A 27,690-nucleotide genomic window follows, 5' to 3' on the forward strand; every position below is an offset into this window, starting at 1 on the left:
CGGCGGCGCTGTTTGCTCTCAACAATTCATGACGTCACTACACGACTGCAACAAAGATGATGAGAGAGCGAGGTCAAGATAAATCACCCCGCGTTTTATGCGGTTCGGCTGGTCCGGCTGGCGAATGTAAATTGGTAATTAAATTTTAATTAAATGTCGTACAAGCGCATTCTGTGTCACGTTATTTATGTATTTATGAATTTATTTAATAATTAGGAAATTCGGTCTTTGCTGACAATTTTTCGAGTGGAATTGAGTTGATTTGATTTATTTAGCACATATTAAAAACGACAAAAAATATAAAATTGTTTTTAAAATGATGATAATAATAATTATTTATATGAGTGATGTCGATCCAGGTATATACATATATATAGACACACACATTGAAAAAAAACTGATGTCGATGCTGGTATTTACACACACACACACACACACACACACACATATATATATAAGTGTGTGTGTGTGTGTTTGTGTGTGTTTCTGTGTGTGTGTGTGTGTGTGTGTGTGTGTTTGCGTGTGTTTCTGTGTGTGTGTGTGTGTGTGTGTAAATACCAGCATCGACATCAGTTTTTTTTGTGCATTCAGATGCCTTTCACACACAAGATTGAGATCTTTCAAAAAAAAAAAAAAAACTCAAGTTGCATCTTGGCAACAAATATAAATACATAAATAGATAAATAAATAAATAAATAATAAATAATAATAAATAAATAATACGTAATAACTTGGGAAGAAATGAAACTACGAAATTGCAAAACAAGATAAATGTAAAAGGTGGATTATTAGATGTGGTTTTTTTTTTTTTTTAAAGGGAAAAAAAGTTCAGAAAACTATATTAAAAACCCTTGTAATTATTTATTTAAAATCATTATGACACAAGAACAAACAAGCACTGTATTTTTACACTGTAGTATTTGTACGTTTCCTCCACGAGTGGCCAAAAGCTGACGAAGGCGGAAGCGCGCTGCAGTGACTCCTCTCGCTCCGCCCTCCTCTGTCACACTGAGACGAAGGGGAGGAGAGATCCTGTCCTGTGTCTCTTGTGTTGTGCCTGCTGTCCGCCTGTCTGTCTGCTTCGGGGGAGAAAATCAGCTCCGTGTTTACATCCGACCCCGGAGATCACCGACTCAGGACGGACTGAACCCCCGGGGACACATGGAGCCTCTCGGCAGGGACGATGTGAAGGGCCCGGTGCTGCACATCGTGGTGGTCGGATTTCACCACAAAAAGGGCTGTCAGGTAGGTGAACCCCTGCTCACAGTGCTAAGCTAACTGCTAACTTCCTGATGCATTCATAATAAAGGCACATTTACTGTTTCTCTGTGCACGGATCGATAATGCAGCTCCGTGTCTGCGCCTCTGTGCTCTGCAGGTTAATGACGGTGACTCACATGTAGGTTTTTCACTGAAGAGACAGAGAGGTTGTAGTTGACATCAGCTGTTTGCTCTGGGCTCTCTGAGTTATATAACACGAGCTCTGCTGCCAACATCTTTCCAGTTCAGTGTATTCAGCAGCAGCTCTGTGTTTCCTCTGCAGGCTGCAGCTTTCTCTCCTGGATGCACTGTTTGTCTTTGCTCTCTGTCTTTAATCTGCCTTTCAAAGAGATTTACAGAGGTGAAAGAAGTATTCACACCAACTAAATACAAAAGCAGTACAAAAGTTTAAAATATTTCACTAAAAGCTAAAGTCATGCATTCAAAACCAAAGTAAAAATACACTTTTTGAAGCTTCCTGTCAGGGTTTTGTGTGTGCAATTCAGAAAATAATCCGCAGATTAATAAAAATTGAAAACACACATCCCTATTGTGATCGACTCGTCTTGTTGTGCAAGAACAGTAATATTTTCTGCTTCCTGACAAACTTAATGACTCAACATTTAACATCTTAAAACACTGATGATCAACTTTGGGCGCACGGCCCATATCTGGCCCCTGATAGCGTGCCTGTGGCCCCCCAAAAAATATTTTTAAATTCACAATAACTATAAAATGATTCACACTGGGAACTGTTTTTGTACTGTTAGTATACATAAGGTGCCAGAGTGCAACAAGCAGCGTCAGGATAGTCCTAAAATCTGCAACCCCCTAAAATTGTAGAAATGTCCTTAAAATCCTAGAAACTACCTAAAATCCATGTAACGTCCTAAAATCCTGAAAAGGTCCCACAATACCAAAAATGTCCTAAAATCTGAGAAATGGCCCCAAATCCAAGAAACATCCTAAAATCTTTAAAATGTCCTAAAATATTAAAAATAGCGTGTCCCTGCAGTAGATGTCCACTAGTTAAAAAAGTAAATGATTTGTTTTTTTTTAGAGTTATATCACTCGGCTATAATAAAAACAGTAAAAACAAAACAAAACAGTATTTACAGCCAAAATATGATGATGTCTTTATGTTTTTACAACCTAATTCACGTCAGTTCAGCTCTTTTGATCCCTTTCAGGTTACGTTTTCATGCAGAAACTCGTCAACAGACACGTGCAGACAGGAAGGGAGAAAAATGTTGTTAAAAAGTTAAAGAGTTGCATGTTTTTCATACTGATATAAAATAACAAAGTGAGTGAAGTGCTTAATATTATAATAAAAAACAAAAAGCCTCCAGACTGATTCTCGTTGGTCGTTTTTGGCGGCGCTGATGATGCTTAAAGTCTTGCACCTTCAGTCTCGACCTCAGCTGAGCCCGTAAACGTCCTGAACGCAGAAAATAAAAGAAAACCTGCAGAAAAATACACAGTTACATGAACCTCCATCAGGTCAAAGGTGATGAGAGAGAAGACTTCAGTGTGAGTTTGTGCGTTTAATTCAGACAGAAAAGTACGTTTCATGTCGCCTCCTGACGTGTGTGAGAGCTGCTCAGTGTAAGGCGTCTTCGAATTATCACCTGTTGCTTTGTGAAATTCATTAAATTTACAGAGCGAGCCGGCGGCCTGTCGAGCAGACACTGAGCCCGCTGTGGTCTGCTGCTGCCCCCCATCTGTCAGCTGTCTGTTAACCTCCACAGAGAAGCAGCTGCTGCAGCACACACACACAAACACACACACAAACACACACACAAACACACACTTTCAGCGTGGAGTCAAAACGAGGCCCGACGAAGCAGACAGAGCGCGCTCTTTGTTTCGGGCCGGTTGGCTCTGCTGCAGGAGGTTATCCGATCGGGGTCAGAGATCTCCTGCAGGGTATCAGATCAGGTTCTTGGCTCTTTAATGCGTCTGTCTCGCTCTCCGTCAGCGTCTCTTTACCCCCCGAACTCCCAATTATACTCACCTGCCACCCGGCAGGAAGCTCCTGAAAAAATTAAAGAAAACTTTCAAAAATATTTAAAAAAGATGTTTTCTTTCGGATTTTGTTCCTGACGTAGCTTTTTATGATAAACACAATTTACAAAGTCGACACCGACATCCGACAGTTCATTCCTCTAGTACTATTCAAAACTTGACACGCGATTTTTGAATTTGTAGATTTTTAGGACATTTCTATGATTTAAGGACGTTTTCAGGATTTGAGGACGTTTCCACAGTTTTAGGAGTTTTCCAGGATTTCAGGACATTTCCTGTATTTCAGGACATGAAGGACAGAAGTACTCAGTATTTGCAGTCCTCAACAAAATCCAGAACTGTGATCTGTAAAGTAAATAAAGCTGTTACGCAAATGAAGTGCAGTAAAAAGTAAAATATGCACCTCTGAGATGTAGTGGAGTCGAAGTATAAATATGCATGAAATGGAACAAACTCAAGTAAAGTTTAAGTACCTCAAATGTGCGCTTGAGTTCAGTATTTCCTTTGGATTTATTTTATTTATAAGGACGACATACATTAATCAGCATCTCTGTAAATGTGCCATCTGGCTAAGTTCCAGCTGTGGTCGTTTGGCGAGATGTTTTGAAACCTGTAAAATGATTAAATTAACATAATAAAGACAGCAGGACACCACGAAGACAGCAGGACACCACGAAGACAGCAGGACACCACGAAGACAGGCAGTTGATAAATGTACTGAGTGATATTTGACTGCTGGACCTGCGTGTTTTTTGTTGAGAGCATCACTTCTCCAGAGTCAGCAGTGAATCATTGCTCCTCTGTGTGTGTGTGTGTGTGTGTGTGTGTGTGTGGTTCAGGATCAGCTGGTTTCGGGTTAATTTTGCAGGAGGCCGGGCTCTGTGGGAGAGCTGCAGCACTGACAGCTCAGTGGAAACATGATGAAGTACATAAAACAGAAAATACATGTATGAATTTGTCTGAATGTACATGAAGCTTCATAATCACAAGAAACAGGCAGTGAAACTTTAATCTGTGATGTGGAAGTTCAAGTTTTCTGAGGCTGTGGGAAAGAAATGCTGCATCTGAAAATCACTAATGTCCTGAAATCCTAGAAAGGCTCTAAAATCCTGAAAAATGCCTAAACTCATAGAAATATCCTGAAATCCTGGACGTGGAACAAAATATGTGAAGAATTAAAAATATTTTAAAAAAAATAAGAAGTACAGGTAATGCAGACACAATAGAAAAAAATAAGGAAATGGCTTCAATAGAAAAAGAATAAAAAGAGCACAAGAAAGAAAGAAAATAAAAAAAATTTAAAAAATGAATATAGTCAGACCGTTTAACAGTGTGTCCGTGGAGTCTTAAAAAGTCCCAAAAAGTCTAAAAAGGCCCCAAATCTCCATTTTAGACCTTAAATTGTCTTAAAGTCTTAAATACAATTTTGCCAGCTCTTAAATAAAAATAGACAAATGTTACTTTTATAAAGTTACAAAGTTCAGTCTGACTTTAATTTTAAGAAATGTTTTGATTTGATTTTTGTTTTTTTGTCTGTTTTTTTTTGTTTGTTTTTCTTTCGTAAATCAATCGTATTGCAAGCTGGTTGACTTTTGTAAAAAAAAAAAACTAAAGTGATAAAAAAGAAATGTTTTGATTGCGCTGAAATAAAACTACAAAAGTGAACAACCGTGGAACCGATAATGATTATCGTTAATCACAGCTGATAGCTTTTGTAAATAATTCTGGGTTTCCTTCATATTTATGGATGTGAATAAATTGCATTCATGATGGTCTTAAAACGTCTTGACTTTAACTTGTTGAAACCTGCGGAGACCCTGATTTTGTCCTCGGCCCTCAGGTTGAGTTCTCGTACCCGCCGCTGATGCCTGATGAGGGTCACGACAGTAACGTGCTGCCGGAGGAGTGGAAGTACCTCCCTTTCCTGGCTCTTCCTGACGGAGCGCACAACTACCAGGAAGGTACGACCGTGTTTCTGTTTTAAATGGTTCGGTTTGCTCTATAAAGTCGGCAGCCTCTAAAGGCTGAATGAATAGATTTTTTATTTTTTTTCTATATATGTTTAAATAAATAAAGCTTTTCTATTATTAATGCATTAATCTTATTTAAATATTTAAGTTTACTGATGGAAACCTAATATTTTATGATCAGTAATATTGCATTCTGGTCCTGAAATGTGTGAATAATGTGTGAATAATTACAGCTTTATTGTCTCTTTTATGGTTTTGGACTGATGGTCAGAGAAATGTGAATATGTGACCTTGTTTTTAAAGAATGATGAGGCATTTTTTAATATATTTATGGACCAAATGATTACGGAAAAATGAAAACAATCGTTAGTTGCGGCTTTATTTGCATCTTAATCTTTAAATTAATGAATCTCTTTTTCAAACTGATGGTTCTGGATTATGTGTCGTCGTGAGGGAGAACTCATCCAGGTGGAAATTATATATGAATCTCAAAGTTTTCTGCATCTGTTTGGTGGAAAAAATCCACTTTGAATCAGTTTTGGAACATTTTTAAGGTGGAAACGGAGTCAGAAAGTGTTTTTCGATCCTCAGACGGCAGCTGACAGTGAACGGATGAAACTGAGTGTTTGATTTTGTGAAAGCAGGTGTCTCTTTCTGAGAGGTGAAACAGTGTCCGTGCTGTAAAGAGAGAGCAGGACTGAGTGACAGTGAGCCGACTGGAGCTGCGTCTGTGTGTGTGTGTGTGTGTGTGTGTGTGTGTGTGTGTGTGTGTCCCATGCGTCCGGTGTGTTGTGGCTGCTGTCATGTGAGTGTGTGTGTGTGCGTGCGTGCGTGTGTGTGTGCGTGCGTGTGTGTGCGTGTGTGTGCATGCGTGTGTGCGTGTGTGTGTGTGTCCCATGCGTCCCGTGTGTTGTGGCTGCTGTCATGTGACGGTCCTGTGGTTTCTCTGCTGCCGCTCACACTGTCCTGCAAACAGGAGGAACTGAGTCAAAGTTCAGCACCAATCAAACGCTGTTGTTGTTACGGGACGGAGAGCTTTGTCTCGCTGTTTGTCTGACTAAGAAGTGGAAAATGTTGGTTCTCATGTTGCAAGAATAAGCAAAGAAGAAGATGCATCTATCAGCCTGAACGAAGACAAAAAAACAGAGAAAATCTTAAATCTTCAGCTCAGAATCAGCCCCTCCAGATCCCTCCTGCAGATCTTTTATGCAGATTCTCACATTTCTAGATGTAAACAAATCTTTGATCCCTGCTGTGTGTTTGTGTCCCGTGTGTCCATGCATGCTTAATTTTTCAGCAGTTTTTTTAAATTGAAAAAATTTAAAACATTTTTTGATTAATTAATTTTTTTCTTTGTTTAGTTTATAGTTGTGACCAAGTTAACCAAACAGTTATTCATAATTTAAATGCATTTTTAGGGGCTCAAAAGGGTGAAAGTATCTATTAAACCACAAGATAAAAGAAAAGATGAAGACTAAAAATATGCAAATCAACTATATTTTTCTGCTTCCTATTTAAAAACAAAAAATCTTGCAGCTGATCTTGCAACATTTTGGGAACGAATCAACGTGAAATAGATATTTTTGTTATTGCTGCAGGATGAGGGTGCTTTTGCTCGCTGTTTGTGCAACTTAAAAGTGGAAAATATTTGTTTTCAAGACGTTTATTTCGGCCTGAATGAAGAAGAAAAAACTAGAGAAAATCTTAAAGCTCGAGCTCAGAATCAGCCTCTCTGGATCCCTCCTGCAGATATCTTTTATGCAGATTTTCACATTTCTAAATGTAGATAAATCTTCGATCCTTGTCATGCCTTTTGTGTGCTTTGTTTCTGCCGCTCCTGCAGACTGTCAGCTGATTAAAAAAACAGCGATGAGAGCGACTCCCTCTGCACTGCGGCTCGTAAAAACAGCAGTCACTCTGAAATAACTGGCTGTCGCTCACAGAGGAAAACTGCTAAAGATGAACAGTCAGTCTGGCTTGTTTCACCCTTTTTCATTTGTCTCAACTTTCCGTTTCGTTCAGTTAAAAAAGCCAATATGCACGTCTGTATTTTTAAAAATCATGCAGCCTCTCAGATTTATCTTGCATTCATCTTGGGAACAAATCAACCTGAAATAAATATTTGATAGAAGCAAACTCTGCAGACTCGTCGTCAGTTCATGCACATTTTAGAAGCAGCTTTCAGGAAGCAGAATCAGTTTTTATTCTGTACATTTGAGTGTAAACTGTTTCTGGCGTCGTGCAGCTGTGGCTTCAGTCCAGATGCCCCGTCAGAGGACCCCTGCCTCAGCTTAATCTGTGACGTCCGCGGTCTAACCTTTGTGGCTCTGCTGTCGTCTCATCCAGAGATCTTTAGAAACCACATTATAAAACGCCGCTCTCCTCAGATGGATGAAGGCTGAGAGTCGTGGCATTTCACTCCACTGCTTCCTTTCTCTGCCAATGTTTCTGCAAGAGCTGCTTTTCTCTGCTAAACTGGCTGCAGGCGATCTGTGATGAGATGGTATAGTTTGATATAACTGGGCTGTGAAAATAATGAAAAATTGATATCACTCCATACTTTAATCCAGGGGCTTAAACAACCACACTTTGCAGACTGTTTTTCAAATCATAGCACATGAAGTTTCAGATGGATTTTTTTATTCCACATACGTTTACTAACAAGATATTTTATTTGTTTTCCACCAAAATGTACAATCTTGCAATCTCTCTACAGCACTACAGCATTATTTTTTTATGTCGCTGTGCTGACGATAGTCGTGGTCACAGGCATTATGTTTTCGGGTTGTGTGCTTCATTCTCGTGTACGTTATTTCTGAAGAACGACTTGCGAAAATTTCTTCAAATCTGGCACAAACATTTACTTGGACTCAACAATGAACTGATTAAATTTTGCTTTTTATAGGTCAAAAGTCAAGAGCCCCTTTTTACTCACAGATTCACTATAGAGCTGCTTAAAGTCCCCATTTAATGCCTCCTTTTAATTTTAACGTAGAGCTAAACGGCGGCGGCATCATGCTGCTCCAGTGTGTGATTTTAGACAGCATACTGGCATTGCAGAATCAAGAGGGGTGTTACAGGAATGACGTTAAACACAACAGCGTCGACCTTTAGTGTGACATATAGCAAACATGACAATCAATAAGAATGGCAAAAACTGGCAATAACAATCATTTACCTTCTCTGTCATTTGTCGACTAAACGTCGGAAATGTGGAGGTGCGTGTATCGATTATTCTGCCGTGTGAATCCTGCACATTATACATATTAATTGTAATTTTTTCTATTCTGTATTTAAGTTCTTGAGTGTTGCAGTAATTGTCTTATTTTATTACTCTTTATATTATTATTCCTCTTATATGTTTATTATATTTTTAATGCGTGCACCAAAAACTAAAGACAGTTCGGTTTAAGTAAAAACCTAGTGGGCAATAAATCCTTTTCTGATAATCTCAGACACGTAATCTGTCATTTCTTTTGGCTGAAAGATGCTTCAGTCACGAAGATGAGTGTTTCTGATGAATCTTTAAAAGAATGAATGATGTTTATTAATGTGGCTGATGGTGTTGTTTTGCAGACACTGTGTATTTTCACCTGCCGCCCCTCAACGAGGACATGAAGTGTGTCTACGGAGTTTCCTGCTATCGCCAAATAGAAGCAAAGGTCAGTCATATACTTTTATTTTCTTTATTCTTACAGAGTGATGAAGCCTTAAATTTGTTATTTACCTAAGTTAATATATATATACTTTATGGCCAAAAGTATGAACCAGTGGCAGGAAAAATACTCAGATATTTTACTTTTTAAGTTACAGTAACAAAACTACAGTCCAGAAATACTTTGATACAAGGAAAAGTGGTAAATTAAAAAAAAATGTCTCGAGTAAAGATACATAAGCATGAATCACATATAATATACTCAAAGTGCCAAAAGTAAAAGTATCCCAAACTTTAAAAAGGTGAAGGAGTAAAAAAGGTGAAGGAGTAAAAAAAAGGAAAGAAACATTATTTAAATCATGTTTATTCATAAAGTATGTTTAAAACATTAATATGTGTGTTTGTGTGTGTGTGTGTGTGTGTGTGTGTGTGTGTGAGTGTGTATACATAAACTTATATTTTTTTTCTATTTTTCTCTCTTTTATTTGGTTTTTAGAACTACTTTAAAAGTATTGTATATGTATGTTTTATTTTCAATACTTTTTTTTTAAGAATTAAGAATTTATTTTTAAAAATATTTTAGCAGTAAGTACATAATAAAACTAACGTTAAATTGATAAACAACTGGAACAAACAAAAATAAAACTTACTTCTCTTAACTTATATATGGTGTATGATGCATCTATGTGAATTATTGAGTGGTATGTAGTACAATCACACGAGTGTATCAGGTGTATATTCAGCTGTCCACATACTTTTGGCCATATTCACACACGCTCACAGAGCTTCTTCTTCTTCTGTGTTCTTTATTTGATCAGCAGGAAATAAAAGGAAACGGCTCACGTTTCCTTTTTAGTCTCATGACATCAGTTTTTCATGAGGTCGGCTGCAGAGCGATTCGTCACACGGCGGCCTCGCGGCGTTCGCTTTGTGGTCTCATTTTTATATGTTTTAATGTCTTTAATCCATCTGCAGGCCCTGAAGGTCCGACAGGCTGACGTCACCAGGGAGACGGTGCAGAAGAGCGTCTGCGTCCTCAGTCGAGTGGTGAGTCAGTCTCAGGATGATGCTGCTGTCTCTAATAGTCTCAGAGTGAACCCTCTGACATCACCGTGATTATGTAAAAAGTGTAACGAGGAGGAAGATTCAGAAGAGAGGATGTGATAAAAAATCAACACGAAGGGTCCCAGAAGTTCATTTTGTTTTTCGTGGTTCCTACAGAGGTTTAAAAGCTTTTAACGATGTAGGTAGATTCATAATGGCACTACAGACTCGTTTATGACACCGGATCAGAGCTTTCATTTTAGCGTCATATCATCGCCAAAAGTGTCCTTTCACGCCTTTATGAGATGCACCGGGCTTTCAACGCCAACGTAAACTCATCTGCAGCAATATTTGATGCTGAGAGCAACTGATGCTTTAATAAAATGTCAAAAAGTCTGCGTAGGGCGAGAGGGAGGGGAGGTGAAAGGGTCAAACAAAACCGGACTTTCATCCTGGAGATCACAGTTCATGTCCCACGTTATCGTTTTTAATGTAACTTTATGCAATTTAAGTGCCGTTATCGCACACTGACGTGACATTCGTGATATATTTACATCATGTTATGTCGTTTGTGGCTTAAACTTACTTTAACCACGTGTTATGATGAGTTTCAGCTGTGCGTCACATTTATTCCAGCGTTTTCAGTTGTTTTTGCAGATCTGTGTGCACAAGCATCACTCTCACAATGTTATCATATAAACTGACTAACTCATATACAAATGGTCATTTTGTGGGTGAAGTATTCCTTTAATTGACCATGAAAATAACGGGCCTAAAAATGGGATTTCTGAAGCTATTTGATCATCAGACCAGTCGCCGTGCTGTGCTGCTGGTGTCAGCGTGCAGAAAGCTGCAGGAGGATTCGGGCTGGCTGAAGCTTTGATGTGGGTCCAGCTGCTCTGCTGATCCTCTTAGAAACTTTCTCATCGCTGCTATTTTCTGGTTGGCACTGTTTTGAGGTTTGGGTGGGAAGGACGCTTTCATAATGTAAACAAACACATTTTAGGCATGCAGCAAATGTCAGAGAAAACGCTGGTCAGCTATCTTCCAATGCACACTCTCTAAGAGAGGTTAAATGAGGACAAAACCGAAGACAATAGCTTTACGGATGCTCAACTTGCTTTGCCTGGGGGGCATTTTTTCCAAAATGACAGGATGCCAGGGGCCAGTCAGAGCAGCACCAGACATTTCTACGACTTTAGGACATTTCTAGGACTTTAGGACATTTATTTGATTTTAAGCCATGTCTCAGATTCAAGGATGTTTATTAGATTTTAGGACATTTCTAGAATTTTAGATTGTTTCTTTGATTTTAGGACATTTCTAGGATTCGAGGAAGTTTAAAGGATTGTAGAACGTTTGAAGGATTTTAGGATGTTTCGTGGATTTTAGGAAGTTTCTAGGATTATAGGAGGTTTGTAGGATTTTAGGATGTTTCTTGGATTTTAGCATGTGTCTTGGACATTTTGAGGATTTCAGATCATTTCCAGGACTTTGGAAGTTTCTAGAATTGTAGGACGTTTGTAGGATTTTAGGATGTTTCTGGGATTTCAGAACATTTCTAGGATTTTAGGACATTAGGGTCTTAGCAAGGACCTCTATTGGGGGACAGGGATCCCACACTGGCACTTTTTTTGATAAACAAACTCTATTTTGCTGTTTTATGCACTCTGGCACCTTATGTATACTAAAAGTACAAAAACAATTCCCAGTGTGAACCATTTTATTTTTATTGGGGGCCACCTTACACCCTATCAGGGGCCAGATTTGGCCCATGGCCCTCAATAGAGTATCACTGCATTAGAAGGACCAGTCATTTGCTGCTGAAAAAATGATTATTTTTGGGAAAAACAAGAGTTGTGATTGCTTTTTTGACACCTGGTCTGCAGCTGACAGTGTTTGTCTTGCTCTCCAGCCTCTCTACGGTCTGCTTCAAGCTAAACTCCAGCTCATCACACACGCCTACTTCGAGGAAAAAGACTTCTCACAGATCTCTATTTTACAGGTGAGACTGAAACCTGTTCAGTTAATGTTTTACTTTTCTTTTATCGCCTCCGCTTACCTTCCTGCTTCCTCCTCCGACTCTGCAGGAACTGTACGACCACATGAACGGCTCTCTGAGGGGCTCGGCTCTGGAGGGATCACAAGTTTATCTGGGTGAGTCACACTGCAAACATTTCAGACATGCAGCACCGTTACATGTCACAGCTGGCAGCACAAGATGCATACTGCAAATAACAGTGCACTTAATTCCACTTTCATGCATCTTAATCTTAGAAAATATTAGGAAAACATACTCCGAATGGTCACATGCATTTGTATGTGTATGCTGTAAATTTGTTCATTTGTTTCCTCTCATCAGGTTTATCACCAAGAGATTTAATACTGCACTTTCGACACAAGGTAGAGAATAAGACATTGAATTATAATGTTTAAAATGTGTCGTTTTGTAGTCCCATAGTCGTGTAATATTTTAATTTTACCTTCGTAGGTTCTCATCCTCTTCAAGCTTATTCTGCTGGAGAAAAAGGTACAATTTACTACAACATTTTCATTTTTAATGAAGCAGTGCAGAACCTTTGAAAATGACTCTTCACTGTATGAATGTTTAGATTTATGTGTTCATTTATTTATTGTGTTTGCAGGTCCTGTTCTACGTGTCTCCTGTCAACAGACTAGTCGGAGCTCTGATGACAGTTTTATCTCTGTTTCCAGGTCAGCAGCTCCAAAAGATTTCCTCTCCTTTTGCACATTAATAAGACCTTTCTAAGGATAATGCTCAGGTGTTTAAAATGCATGTGCACAGATGGAAAACCTGAGGATAAAAGACATAAACACAAAGATTTCTTATTTACAGACAACACCTAGCCTCACAATACCGCTATTTAGACATAGCCATTTTAAACTACTTAAAGAAAGTCATGGAAACTAAAAACTATTAGGAAATGTTTTGGAAATTCATTGGTAATAATGTGTGGGAATCTGTAAAACTACAGCCATACAAAAATATGTTAACTTGAAAATTATCAAATCATTATCGTATCAATAATAAATCTGATTAAATACAATTCCAGGCAAATTTAAAGTAATGAAAATATAAATTCTCATAAAAAAATAAAAAATGCAAATCATCTCAAATGCAAAGCAAAGCCATGACATAACATTTTAGAAAAAGGTAACAACATTTGAAGTAATAGAAACGCAGCACTCATAAAAGCAAATGGACACTAATGTCACTAATATATTTTCTTGTTTATCAGTTACATTTTTATTCATAAAAATAAGAATTAGTTTTTTCTTCTTTAAGTCAGTCTAGCTGGAAAAATCAGGACATGTAGGAAGTGTAAAAACCTGCAACATGTCAAAAGAAATGTAGTCGACCACAGAACTAGGTAATAAGTGAATAAGCGGACTGAAATTAAGTAAAGTGGTTTTTCTGTTTTCGTTTGATCTGATTTGCGCAGGAATGATCGAGCACGGCCTCGTGGACTCGTCCCACTACAGGCCGAAGAGCAGCCTGTCAGAGGACGTGACTCTGTTGGAGAGCGTCTCAGGAGCCGAGGAGTTCGTCTCCGTGTCCGTCACCGACATCGCCACCACCACAGAGGAGACCGTCCAGCCCGCCGCAGAGTCCCTGTACTCCGGGAACAGCACAGAGGGGGACAACCACCTCCTGAAGCCGCCGTCACGCACCTCCCCAGAGTCCTCAGAGAGCGACTGGGAGACTCTGGACCCCAGCGTGTTGGAAGACAGTCCCAAAGAGGCAGAAGAGGGGAAGGAGCCGGAGCTGCTGGACGCATTCGACTCTAAGCCGGGGACGCCCATCACTGTGCAGCCGCAGTCCGCCAGCGGTCAGGGAGGCGTCGTCCAGGGTCTGGTGTCGGGGCTGGAGGAGGATCAGTACGGCCTGCCGCTCCCCATCTTCACCAAGGTAACACTTTTGTTTACTTTTTAGATTTTGGTATGAAAACAATCAAACAGTCTGTTTGCAGATGGATGTGTGGAAACACTCACTTGTATGTACTTAACAGTACTTCCTGGGCCCCCAAAACTACACATTTTGCACTTTTTTGTATTTCCAAGGCCAATAATGAAAAATATGTCATCTGCTTCTGCACTTAAACATTTGCATCTGTTGTACACCAGTTTGTCTGTGCTGCTGCCGAATGTTTTAAGTGTGGGAGATGTACTGTATGTCTGAGGATACAGAACTGAATGAGGAAATGATCTCCAGCTCAACACAAGGTTAATTTTTCCATATGTTAGAAATTTAAGACATATTTCAAATAGCAGAGAGTTCATTATGCATGGTTTCCTCACACTTTCTGAGCTGATAAAAGATCAATATTAGTTTATAAATAACCTATTAAATCACGCTCGCAGCAGGATATTAACTCAGATCCAACACTCAGTGTGTGACGGTCAAACACACAGTGACCTTTGCCTCCTGTTGCCAGGGTTACCTGTGTCTGCCCTACATGGCCCTGCAGCAGCACCACCTCCTGTCTGACGTGACGGTGAGAGGCTTCGTTGCCGGGGCGACCAACATCCTCTTCCGCCAGCAAAGGCACCTCAGTGATGCCATCGTCGAGGTGAGTCCTGCATGGAAAAAATAATATAATTTATTGAAAAAATTAAATATTGTGGGCTCATAATGTAACAGTAAAGTATATTTTTAATGATTGTGCCTCACTTAAAAAAGGTTGTTCTGATAGAAAGTCTGGGTTAAAAAACGCATTAAAAATTTCAATAATATATTCCACTTTTACTGAGTTAAATCTCTCCAATATCGCTCCTAATGACAACTACCAAATATGAAATGATTTACAGAATTTTAGTTCTTTAAATGCCACTTCATTTACATAGTCTCACTATTGTTTTTTTGCTGACAAAAATGTAATCATTTTCTTTATACTGTATATAGTATATTTCTGTATACTATATATACAACATTATTTTTATTTTTTGTTTTTTATGTTTTGTTTCAAGGTTGAAAAAAAATCCACTAAACAAAAGTGCTATTACTAAAATTGCTATAAAAATATCATATATTAAATAAAATTGTGTGATTTTTGTTTTAGGTGGAAGAAGCTCTCATCCACATCCAGGACCCAGAGCTTCGGAAGATCCTGAATTTGACGACGGCGGACCTGCGTTTCGCCGACTACCTGGTGAAACACGTGACGGAGAACCGCGACGACGTTTTCTTGGACGGGACGGGCTGGGAGGGCGGAGACGAGTGGATCAGAGCCCAGTTCACCCTCTACCTCCACTCCTTACTGTCCTCGACATTACAGCAAGGTGGGACGACTTCATCATTCATCGCGTTTCTCTCTCACTTCTTCATTAAGGGTTTATTTTACTTAATTACGTATTAATTAGTTTAATCCAAAGTACCTGCAGGCTATAAAAAAGTCTTTAAGTACATTTGATCTTAATGAAATATCACAGTGTTTAAGTACAGACTCATTTGATGTTCACTCTTAATTAATTCAGTATGACTTCATGTCATTTAAAACACCACACACAATATTTTACTTTAACTGCTGAGACTTTTTCTGTTTAAGATTTGAAGGGTTAAACAGCTTGTAAAAGATGTCAGAACAAAGCACAAGAAAAGTGATGTCAAGCCAGGTTTCAAAGGGTTAAAGAAAGCTATAGTGAAAAATAGCAGCGCCCATAACTCCAAAATCTTGTGCTCAGTTGTGGTGATTTTTGAAAAAAAATATTTTTTACTGGGACCCACAGATAAATTCACTTTAATTTGGGCAAAACAAATGTGTTACAGCTACATTTAAACAAGCTGACATACAAATTTTTATTGATGAAATATTTTTATTTCGATAGAGACAGACTGACAGACCGTCTTTGTTTCCTAATGTTTAATCAGTTTTAATTTTATTTTCAAGCTTCAGAAAATCTTTGATTTAGTTTTGATTAATATGTAGCTTACTATCGTCTTCATTCAATTTATGACGAGTTATTGATACTAATGACTCATCTTCAGAGGCATTATGATGGCAGCTGTAATCATTGCATCATACACACACACACACACACACACACACACAAAAACACGGATCATCACACTTAATCCACTTTGCAGAAGAAAATGACAGTAAATCCAGTTATGCTGTTAATCGCTGACTCCCAGCGTCTCTTTTGTTTCTCGTGTCGTCTCCGTTCAGATAACGAGCGGCTGCTGGCTGATTTCGGCGCTCCTTTCATTGCAGCCTGGAGGATCACACACAACTACCGGGTGTGGTACAGCAACAAGCACCCCGCCATGGCGGCCATCACTCCGGGGTAAGTGGACATATTGGCATCCATCTGGAAAATATCACATCTTTATGACATACTTCATCCCACCGCTTTAGATGCTGCACTGCGATCTGTTCCTTTAAGAATTGATTTTAAAATGATTTTTACGTGTTTATAATGCTTTAAATGACATTGCTCCTCCACACATCAGAGATTTTATTTTATTTTATGTTCCTGCCGGATCAATAAGGTCTTTCACTGCTTTTCTGTCACATGAAAGTACCACATAAAAGTGCTTTCTGCTTTTATGCGTCTTAACTGTGAGATTTACTGACTCTGGATATTAAAATGGCAAACTCTCTTTATATTTTTACAAGGAAACTATTGACCCATCTTTTTAATTTTGCTTTTAATATGGTTTGATTTTACAACCTTAGTTTATAAGTTTTAATCTTTTTTAAAAATTTTTTTTTTTTTTTACATTTTTTTATTTTATTATTATTTATCCCTGGTGTTTATTGTATTTCATTTTTTTTTCCTATTGACTTTTATTGACTGCTTTTTAACTTTTTTTTGAATTGTAGCGTTTTTGTAATTTTTAGTCTCACAAAATGTAATTAATTCGTGACTTTTTTTGCAATGTGAAGCACTGCCTGTATGTATGCAAGGTGCTATATGGCAGTTTTATTTATATAGCACATTTCATGACACATAAACTCAAAGTGTTTTACATTGAAAAACAACAGACAGAAGAAAATCTGAGAATATAAGTAGCGTACACAAACCGTATATAGAATACTATTTATAACATCAAAACATCAGCACAATCAAACAGAAACTCCTTTCCCCAAAAAAATAATAACTAAAGATGCACTAAATTGCTGGAAACAAGTTATGCATTTGCCAAAAGTGTTTACATTGCCCACATTGTGATTTTATTACTGTTAAAATTTGCACTGTAGTGGTCTGATTGACAAGCATTTTTTCCCAACTGTCACCTAAAAATGATAATATATTTCTTTTCTTTTCGGTTGTAGACACCCGTTCCAGGGCCAGTACAGTGTAACTGATGTGAAACTACGACTCTCACAGTGAGTACTCTCCCATTCCTCTGCTGTGTTTTTACACTCATTCTTTCCTCTGCTGTTATGCACATTACAACACACGCAGCTTCATCATTCACTGCTGTGGAAACCTTTGATTACACTCAGCAGCATGAAACAGCTTTAACACACAGAACGTCAGAAACAACATATAAAACTGATAATTTAGCTGCAGTGCAGACTCAGCAGCAGAGATGTGACCTAATTATTTTCTTTTAAATTTCACAGTGTCATATTTTCTGCTGCAGCTCAGCTGGTTTATCAAAACATGCATGATGCTGCCCTCATGTGGTGACGAGATTACCCTGCAAAGACGTGACATGAGACAGGTTAAGCAGATAAACACAAAGTGGATTCACTTTATTTCAGCATCCTAGTCCTTAAAAAAATGTTTTTACATGTACTGTAAAATCTTTAAATTAATGATAAATCCAATTAGGGTTTCAGCTGTAAATTTTAATTTTATTAAGCAATTTAAAAGAATTTTGCCCAATTTTTGCTCACAAGTTAATGCAAGTTTGTTTAAATAGCATATGGCAGGTTTAAACTCAATGTGCTTCAAAATAAAAAGCAAAAACAAACAAAAAATACTTAAAATTAAAGCAAGCAAATAAAACTTTATTAATATAGCACATTTCATCCTGTCTAGAAGCACAATGTGCTAGAGAAAGTTTGAAAAACTGAAAATAAAACCTCATAAAATAATAATTCATATGAGAAATAAATCAATAAATTATATAAAAGTAAAAAAAATGTTAAAATGAAATCAAATAATGAGAATAATGGACAGTAAAATGTCTTTTAACCACCTGTTGTGAGCAGGAGCATAAATAAATGTTTTTTATGTTTTTAGGAATGCTATGCTTTCTTGTCTTTTAGACCACGAATGATTAAAATACCAGAAAGCTGTTAAACATCCAGCGCTGACTGCAGTGTGTTACAGAGAGCAGCAGGCAGTGTGTTACTTCACGCCGTGTTTGTGGGTGGACATAGCAGCTCCCCGGTGGGGGGTGGTGGGTGCAGGACGGGGGTCTCGTATCAGCTCGAGTCATTAATTATGAGCGAGTTTCATTCTCAAAAACGGAGCTGGAGACTTCTTCGGCCTCGGATCCGGTTTCATTCCAGGAAGTGTGGATGAAAAGTGACTCCATCCACAGCTGGAGCGCTGCTCCTAGTGTTACACGTCAGAAAATGCCCCCAACACACACACACACACACACACACACACACAGCTGAGTGAGTCTCCGTCCCTAACTTAGCTTTATGATGAGAGCTCTGCAGATCTGCTTGGCTGCGACTCTCTGAGCTCTCGCTTTACCTCCGGGTGTTTGGTGACATGACCGCAGTGAACTTTGTCGTAAATCCTCAGTAAACAAACACACTCACGAATAAACTGTGGAGGAAACCTAAAACTGGGTTTAGTATACTTTATCTGTGCGACGTTTAAATTCGAAAAGGAAGAAAAGAAAAAAAAGACATAATGCTTTTGAGACTGATGGTTGATGCGTCTTGGACAGCAGTTATGAAACATGAAGACGGACACAGTTTAATTTCACCTGAGGTTCAAATTTTCTGTAAAGCTCTTACTTATTTCACACGTTTCAGAGTCCAATGAACATATTTTTCTGAATATAAAAGAAAAAGTAATCTTTTTCACGACATAAATATCATTCACTGTTTATATCTATCCACTCCTGTATTGTCGGGATTCAAGAAGTTACCAGCGCCTTGTGATGGCTTTTATTTTTGCAAGCAGATTTGAAAATACCAAACATTTATGATCAATGTTATTATTTTTTAACAAGTTCAGCGCAGTCACTGTGTTCACAGATGCAGCTTTTGCAGAAATGTCTTGCAAAAGAGTCCATGGCATCGTCTCATTGTCCGATTTTAGTCCCCACCGTCCTCGAGCGTAAGGAAAATAGGTAAATATAAAAAAAAGCATATTAAAAAAATCATAAGAATCAGGAAGAAACTGGAAATTAGATCCAGTTTTTTAATGTAGCTATTCACATTATTGTTTAAAATTTACTTTTTGGTGTACAACATAATGACAACCAGGTCATTTCACAGCGACACCGTTCAGCACTATCACCGGACTGTTTTATCTTAGCCATATTCTTCTTATTTTTATTTCTTTTTATTATTTTTTTTTAATTTTAGTGCCATGATGCTGAGTACACAGAGTGCTGCCTCTGGGGGTGATTTTTTTTTTTTAATAATTTTGAGGTTTGGGGTGTTTTTCAAACTGGGGCTTTCATCCATGGCTTTGCTCTTTTTTAAAAAAAAAAAAATAATAATTTTGCGGTTTGGGGTGTTTTTTTAAATTGGGGCGTTCATCCATGGCTTTGCACATTATCAGTAAATCTCATGGATTGGAGCATCATTCATAATAGAGAGCTCAAAGTTGGGGTAACGTATGTTAATTCTTAAACTCTTAAATTAGGGGAAGGGCCATTCCTCCTTTGGGATTTCTAGAGTTTTAATGAATGATGCATCTTCGTTATTGATTAGGCTTTCTCTTGGGTTCGATAACTGTCTTTATTTGTTTTTGTCCGGATCTTGGAGGAGGATTTCGACATCCTTTAAAAGATGTCGTGTGCGAGATCCGAAGCTTCTGACAGTCAATAAACACTCTCTGATGTCCAAGGTCGCGGCAGAGACTGAGCTGTTTATCTGTCGTCTCTGCTTCGAGAACACGTGTAGGAAAACTTCTCTCACACACACACACACACTTTTCCAGAGCGGCTGAATCCCCTCCTGTTTCAGAGCCTCGCTCCAACACAAAGCTGAGGCAGGAAATGAGATGTGTTTATTCCTGAGAAGACTCCGATTGGCCGAGTGCCAAACTTCCTGCCTGCACACCCCCTCCTCATCACCCCCCCACCACCACCACCGCCGCCGCCGCCATACCGGCTTCATCCAGAGTTTTATAGTGCAGAGAGAGCCAGCCGTGGCCCTTCACCCCCTTCCTGCTCCGTGAACACAGCACAGAGCAGGCAGCTCTGACCCGGTCACTCCAAAATAAGAGACTGGACAAAAATCTAAACTGGGAAAAACTTAAAGAACATATTTGTGGGCTGAATTCAACAATAACTTATCAATGTTGAAACAGCCGGAGTTTAGGGTTTCTCCGCCTCCTCAGTGTTGTTTCTCTGTAGTTATTAGCCAGAAAAGACGTCAATGAGTAAGAAAACAGACGTAAACATGTGGCTGTTTTCCTGCAGGCTGAGGGGGAAACTGGGGTTAGTGGGACAGCCGGGGACTGGTCTGATGTTTCTCACTTGTCAGGACCAGTGGTGGAATGTAACTAAGTACATTTACTCAAGTACTGTACTTAGGTCCGAATTTGAGGCACTGGTACTTTACTTGAGTATTTTATTTTAATACTACTTTATACTTATTGTACTTTTTTACTTCAGTACATTTATCTGACAGCTTTAGTTTCTTCACAAATTAATATTGCATAAATATTAATAAGAACAGTTTATATATATATATATGTATATATAATTTATATATATATAATTTTGAGTTTTGTGGGTGTTATTTCAATTTTCAATTATTTCAATTGACTTTTGTGGGAGTTTTGAGTGTTTTTTTCTATTTTCTTTTAATTTTTAAATTTTGGGTATTTTAAAAAAAAATAATTTGGGGGGTTTGTCTTTTTTTAAACAAGTTCAAGTTTTTTGGTGTGTTCTAGTTTGTTTTTTGAAGATTTTCCTGCATTGGGTAGTTTTATTTTTCATAGTACATTTTCCTGATTTTACTTACCTTTACTTCAGTACAATTCCAATGCAGGGCTTGCACTTGTATGAGTATTTTCACAGGGTGGTATTAGTATTTGTACTTAATTGAGGGATTTTAATACTTTGTTCACCTCTGGTCAGGACGTCGGTTGAGAAAGTGAAAGAGGAAAGTTGACTCCATCCGCTTTGCGCAGCTCATCACTCTTTGTCCCAGTGCACCGCCCTGCCACCTCCCCTCTATTTATACTCCACCAGAAAAAAAGAAAAACTACGCTGGGCTTCCTTGTGAATGTGCTGTGTTGCATGTGTATTATGGAAGCACTCAGGGGGGATAAACACAGCCGACCCTTTTCATGTTTCCTCGTCATCGGCGTCGGACAAAGAGCAGCCGGTGGCAGAGATGCTCTCAGAAAACAAGAGTCATGTGACGAGAGCTGCGCGGCTGCAGGCGGACGCTCGCTGTTAGAGGAGCTTTCTTTATTGTAGCCGCATAAGGAGCTGTTTATTTGGGTCAGCCAGCGAGACGGAGAGTCAGCGTGTCCTCTCCCAGCCAGCAGTGTACACAGTAGCTCAGGGGAAATACTGTTTTCTGTTACCAGGAGATTGTTGCAAGCTTTTTTGGAGACTGGGTGGCATCTGAAAAAAAGTTAAATATGATCATTTTACCGCAGTGTTTCCATTCTTCCGCCCAAATTTACCCTCAGTGGCTTCAAAGTTATTAACATTTTTCCATGCGAGAGTATGTCACACTTACAGTATACTGAGCAAGACATTAAAATCATAACTGTAGATGTGTTTTACATAAATTTATACACATTTTACATTGAATTTAGAGATATTTGGAAGCACAAAGATCTGGAGTAGAAGTTGAAGGCCCATTCTGGATGTTTTAACCATAAACTTAATTGAAGTTAAGAAATTTGTCTTGAAGTAAAATTACTAAAATTATAATACATATTATAAAATATACATAAACAAAGGAGGAAAGAAAACAAGGGCAGACAGTAGAGAGGCAGGAAACAAGGATGGAAGGAAGGAAAAGTAAAAAGAAAGAAGGAAAAAGTAAAGAAAAGATGGAAAAGAGGCAAATAAGGAAAGAGAAGAAAATAAAGAATGGATTGATGGAAGGGAGAATTGATGAAGGGAAAGAAGAAACAGATGGAAGAAATCAAAGGACAAACAGAAAAGCAGACCAGAAGGATGAAAGGAAATAAAAATAGGACACACAGAAAGAGTGATGGAAAGATTAAAGAAAGAAAGAAAGAGGGAATGGAAGGAAGAATTGTTATGTTTCCCAGTCAGGCTCAGATGATGAGGGGAGTCACAGTGAATTTAAAAAATCAGGGAAAAAGTAAAAAGACGAATGTATTAAGTGTATAACAAAAGCTGTGATTAATGTACATTATTTAGGCAATAGAAGCACCCACACAGACATTTCGCTTCTTCAGTCCGTGTTGGCTCCTGATGAGCAGATTGAGTGCAGGTGTGCTCAGTCACAGGTGTGTTCAATCACTCTGCACTGTGAGGAGGAGGGGAAGGCGTCACACACGAAGCACACACACAGAAACACAGAAAACAGGCACCAAAATGGGCACACCCATTTCTTTACCTGCTAAAAAGTCAATTCTGCTTGTTTTTTTAACCAAAAGTGTTGAATAAGACAAGAAAAATAAAAGAAGAATAAATAAAAACAAGATATAAAACATTTTTATCCTCAGACAATTTACATGACTAATATTTGATGAAAACCAGAGAACTGTATTATGTAGAAAATTAATCACAGCTGTAGTTGCATTGATCAATAATGCCATCATATTAAAAGGCCAGTATTTGCAGACTTTGAAAAAATCATAGTCAAAAAAATATTACAGTCACAATCTACACTGATTCAGTGGGATTGTCACCTTTTCCTCCAAACTAAATTAACACCAGCAGAATAAATACACTTAAACACCACATGGCTCTAAAGTAAAAAACAAAAACAAACTAAGTCTCTCCACACTGCTGGGAATGCACAAAAAGCATGTCCTTTATTTTGAAAATAAACACAAAAAGAAGTTGGCACAGCGAGGGCAGATTCCTGGTGGACGTGCAGCCATGGAGCTGGACCACTGATCCCTAGCAACAAGCACCTAGCAACCACAGCTTGTTTGGTGGATCCCACTTGGCGTCCAGATGAGTTGACGGCGCCGTAGGATGTCCGTCTGACTCCCTGAGACGCCACAGAGGCAGCGGGCCGTGGTGCCAGTCCACGCTCGGCCGGGCTCGTTGTGCACGGAGCACACGGTGTCATGTTGAAGCCGTGGGCTGATTAACACGGGATCTGTGTGTGTGGAGGACTGACAGCATTTATACACCTGTCTCACTTTCTCCTTGGATTCGGGTTTCATACACAGACTTTACAACCTGAAGGTGTCTTTTACATGAACTCTGAATCACATATCTGACAGGTGCTTTTATTTACTTCCATCCTTTAATAATTAGGAAGGAGGCAACAATATTTTAAAGCTGAAATCTGCATTCTTTCTGTCTGAAACTCTTCATCCATAGGTTGTAAAGGCTTCTTGTTTTATTTGTATCTCAATGCCACCAAATATATAGTTTCTTTTAAAAGAAGACTTAAATTAATCAACACTTTGAGACCTGAGAAAGCGGGCTTTGTGTCCTTCTAAAATGTAGGTAAAGGGCAATGAGAAACTTCAGAAGAAATGACCTAAAAAGTATCAAAATAAAAAAAAAAGTGAAGTAAAAGAAAAAGAAATAAAACAAAAATTAAAAAAAGGAAATGACATGAAAAGGGCTTAAAAATGCAATAATTGGGTAAAATAATTTTCAATATATATTTATATATAATATACTAATTTCTGGTAATTTCATGAACAAGTTGCTCATATTTTTTAAATTATGTTTTTCGGGTTGTCTGTCCGTCTGGCCTGTGCATCCGTGTGAACCTCTTAAGGGAATTTCTTGATATTACGAACAAAAATTCGCTTGGACTTAATGATGAACTGATTAGATTTTAGTGGTCAAAGGTCAAGGTCAGTGTGACTGCATTGCATCTTATTCTCGTAAACACGATATCTCAAGATCACTTTGAGGGAATTTCTTCAAATTTGGCACAAACATCCACTTGGACTAAATGATGAACTGATTAGATTTTGGAGTGCAAAGGTCAAGGTCACTGTGACCTCATAAAACTCTTCACCAGCTCCTTCATGCAGCAGCAGAGTAGTAAAATTCAAAGCGACCAGGTTTATTTTCAGATTAAACAATTGGCTCATCAGAGGGCGTGAAGGCACAGATGGCAGCTGCCGACACGTATCCACATCCTCTTTTTAACCACGCTGCTGTTTGGCCAGATGATGCAGGAGCGAGATTCCTGCTGAGTGCCAGGTCGGTGAGGATCCATGTCAAAGGTTGGACTCGCACCAGGCGGCCGGTGGTCAGATAAAGCTGCATTTAGCCATGCATTTGTTGTGAAATGTAGCCTTGCTTGTTTCCGCTCTCAGGTCAGCTCTGACCATCAGATACACCACCTGTGACTGCTGCTCAGCCTCTGCCGTTACATAACCCCCTCTAACAGGTTGCTGCAACATTTAGCAACAGCACTTTTGTGTAGTTTGTTTCCGAGAAAGGTGGAAAAATTCCTACAATGTCATACCCATGGATGTATTATAGGTCATACCAGGGACGGGGTTCAGAGGGCAGTGCATGCATACATGAACCTTTTTGTTTTCTCCTCTTCTTTATGTCCACTGCAGCTCGGTGCAGAACAGTGAAAGAGGGAAGAAGATTGGAAACGCCATGATGACCACCAGTCGCAGTGTGGTCCAGACGGGGAAGGCAGTCGGTAAGAAAGTCCGGAAAACAACCATGAAATTGGATGTCTGAGGGAAGACAATATTCATTGTAGCACTCAAATTAAGTGCTTGAGACCAGCATGTCAAAAATGTGAAAAGCTCGGTTTGATTCTTGTTATGCAATTTGATGACAAGCATACACCGAATTTGGGGACACAAAATTCTAATGACTCCTCCACAGATTTTCTGGAGATTTAAAAAAAGAAAGTATCCCTGTCCCTTGCATGTTTATGCATTTATGACATCAAGTCAGCAACTCGTGTCATAAAATAATGTAATCAGTGTTAATAGCTTGTTAAAGTAAATGATAACTACTCGGAACAAAATAACGAAATAATTCTTTATTGTCAGTTGTTGACAGTTTTCATGCTTTTCACCTTTTCTGCTGCTCTGAAACGTCACGTAAACGTCACAACTCAGCAACTTGGGTATCATCGAAACTTCCCAATTTCCCACTCGTTGTCACAACTATGGAGGGCCGTTCATTTGCTTGTAACGCCAGCACTGCTCAATTCACAACAATAAGCTATTTATCTGTCTATCTTAATTCGGTTTATACAATATTTCTGAGGAGCTTGTGAAGGCAACATTAGTAAAAGTAGCGAATATGACTTTGACCAGATATTAAGGAACCTTTTCTTTCGTGCTACGGACACATTTTAATTGATCAGTAACACAGAATTTATTAGTATTATTTTTTAAACATTTATTTTCCTGTTTTTTGTGGTTGTGGTCTGACTGTTTTTCATCTCTGCTCTCAGGTCAGTCCGTCGGCGGAGCGTTGACCAGCGCCAAGTCAGCCATGTCCTCCTGGTTCTCCACCCTGGCCCAGCCTGCAGCCGTTACCCCCCCGGAGTACCCGGAGCCCGCCACAGAGGTCCAACCCTGAAATCAAGCACGCAAGTCCTCTGACTCTGTCCTCGTCCTCTGATCCTCTGGCTCCTGTGAAGCCTGAGGGTCAGTGGACTGAGAGCTGGTTTTATGAAGGAGAAAAACGGTCATCTTCAAATCAGGTTTTAAGTCTGAACCTGTCATCCTCATGTTTGGTGACTCCGGGCGGTGCAATGGCACTCCGGACAGGAAGGCAGCGCTGCCATTATACTAACTGTACAGTCCATATCCACTGTGAGGCAGAGACTGCCAGCGCTTTCGATCAAAAAACCCAGAAATTTCAGCAGGCTGCATCAAAACCTGACTGCCTGCTTGTGTTGCTGGATGCTTTTTCCTGTGAGCCACTAAAGATGCTGTCGTTGGGGTTTGCGTTGTTCACTCTTTTGCTGCATTTGTAGAGTTTGTCTATATAGCTGACTATTTTGCTGACAGAGATATAACAGAAAAATAAAAACAAACTGGTGTCGCAGGATTTGAGCATGAGCTGTGGCACCTTGAAGATTTTAAACGGTTTAGATTTTAATAAAGTTTGGCTCATGTTCGGTGATGTCTTCGTGACGACACTGTGGTTGTTGCAGTAACAGCATGAATTCCTCAAAGCTCCCAGCACCGGACATCAAAATAGCACTACAAAGACGGACTCAATTTCAATTTTTAAATTTTGGTTGAAATGAAAATTGAGTTGACAATATTTTAAATGTCTAACAGTGTTAGAAATTAACATCATTTGGACATTAATATTATGACATTAGCAGACATTGGGTATTGTTCTCTTTCCTTTACAAATTTAATTTTTTTTTTTTACAAATTTCAGTTTTCTACATCAGTCTTTTGACATCAGTTGACATTAGAATTTCACCATCCTGACAATAAATTGTCAACTTAAATTCAATTAAATATGTTTAAATATGTTGATGGTCAGCTGGGAAAAATACATTATGTTAGGTGACTTAAGAAAGGCTTCAATTAACACTTACTTCATTGTTGATTAATTTGTGTTGGTTCTTGATCATAAGTTTAATGTCATAAAATGGTAAAAAATAAATAAATATATTTAAAAAGGGGAGTGAAGGTTATGAGTCAAAAGTCAAAAATGTAACAAAAAAATATGTATCAAAATATAGTTAACCAAAGAATTTAAATTATAGCACCATTAATTAACACTTCTTTTCTGTTAACCTCTAATTTTAGCTTGCCAGAAACACTAAACTTGGCATAAAACTGTTATTTTGGAGTTTTTTTAAAAGCTCGACATAATAAGACATTAAATTGTACAAATTCACAAAATCTTTATTATATGTTTCATATGTGGTCTTTAATGAAATGAAAAAACGATGATGTTACGTTATGAAGATATGACATAGGTTTGCTAAAATGTTTCAGCTACTGTTTCAAAGGTAATAGTACAAAAGTATGCACTACAGTATAATAATAATAATACTAACAATAATAATTAAATAATAATATCTCTTTATATAGTGCCTTTCATGAAGCCCAAGGATGCTTTTCACAACTTGATGAAAACATTATGTGCATAAGCTGGTGTCACTTCATCACGAACGTTAGCTTTAGAAAGGTTGATTTTTTTGGGTTGATTGGAAGCAGCATGAGTACGTTCACGTGTGTGTTTACTTAAACTAACGTTAGCAATAACTAGCAATTCAGGTCAGTCATGGTCCATAAATGATAAAATTACAAGTGGAAAAAAGATAATTATCAAATATGTGCAAACAACAAAAACAGGAATATTAGGAAAGTTAAAAAAAAGAAAAAAAAGAAAATATTTTGAAGATATAACAAAGGTGTCCGTAAACTTCCGAGTAGCATTAGTTTTAATACCTTCGTTAGCACTGGCTCACTGGCTAAATGCAT

The 27,690-nt window shown here is 38.5% G+C and overlaps 1 protein-coding gene across 1 annotated transcript; it reads left to right on the top strand.

Moving 5' to 3' along the window:
* Positions 1-1,051: 1,051 nt before the first annotated feature.
* On the top strand, positions 1,052-26,600 carry avl9 (AVL9 homolog (S. cerevisiase)). Its single transcript, XM_042510348.1, has 16 exons — positions 1,052-1,245; positions 5,126-5,246; positions 8,832-8,917; positions 9,886-9,957; positions 11,870-11,959; positions 12,045-12,111; positions 12,317-12,357; positions 12,446-12,484; positions 12,600-12,669; positions 13,419-13,885; positions 14,412-14,546; positions 15,036-15,255; positions 16,143-16,260; positions 17,253-17,306; positions 24,829-24,917; positions 25,689-26,600. The coding sequence occupies exons 1-16, from the start codon at positions 1,162-1,164 to the stop codon at positions 25,814-25,816; spliced, it is 1,881 nt and encodes a 626-aa protein (XP_042366282.1). The 5' UTR covers positions 1,052-1,161; the 3' UTR covers positions 25,817-26,600.
* Positions 26,601-27,690: the final 1,090 nt, after the last annotated feature.

This window comes from Plectropomus leopardus, chromosome 21 (genome assembly GCF_008729295.1).
Source record: "Plectropomus leopardus isolate mb chromosome 21, YSFRI_Pleo_2.0, whole genome shotgun sequence".
Taxonomy (NCBI): domain Eukaryota; kingdom Metazoa; phylum Chordata; class Actinopteri; order Perciformes; family Serranidae; genus Plectropomus; species Plectropomus leopardus.

Bases quoted from the DNA above. Each gene is read 5' to 3' on its own strand.
- avl9 (XM_042510348.1), top strand. From the start codon at position 1,162: ATGGAGCCTCTCGGCAGGGACGATGTGAAGGGCCCGGTGCTGCACATC. The intron at 11,960-12,044 runs GTGAGACTGAAA...CCGACTCTGCAG, and splicing joins CACAGATCTCTATTTTACAG to GAACTGTACGACCACATGAA. The intron at 12,112-12,316 runs GTGAGTCACACT...TCCTCTCATCAG, and splicing joins GGGATCACAAGTTTATCTGG to GTTTATCACCAAGAGATTTA.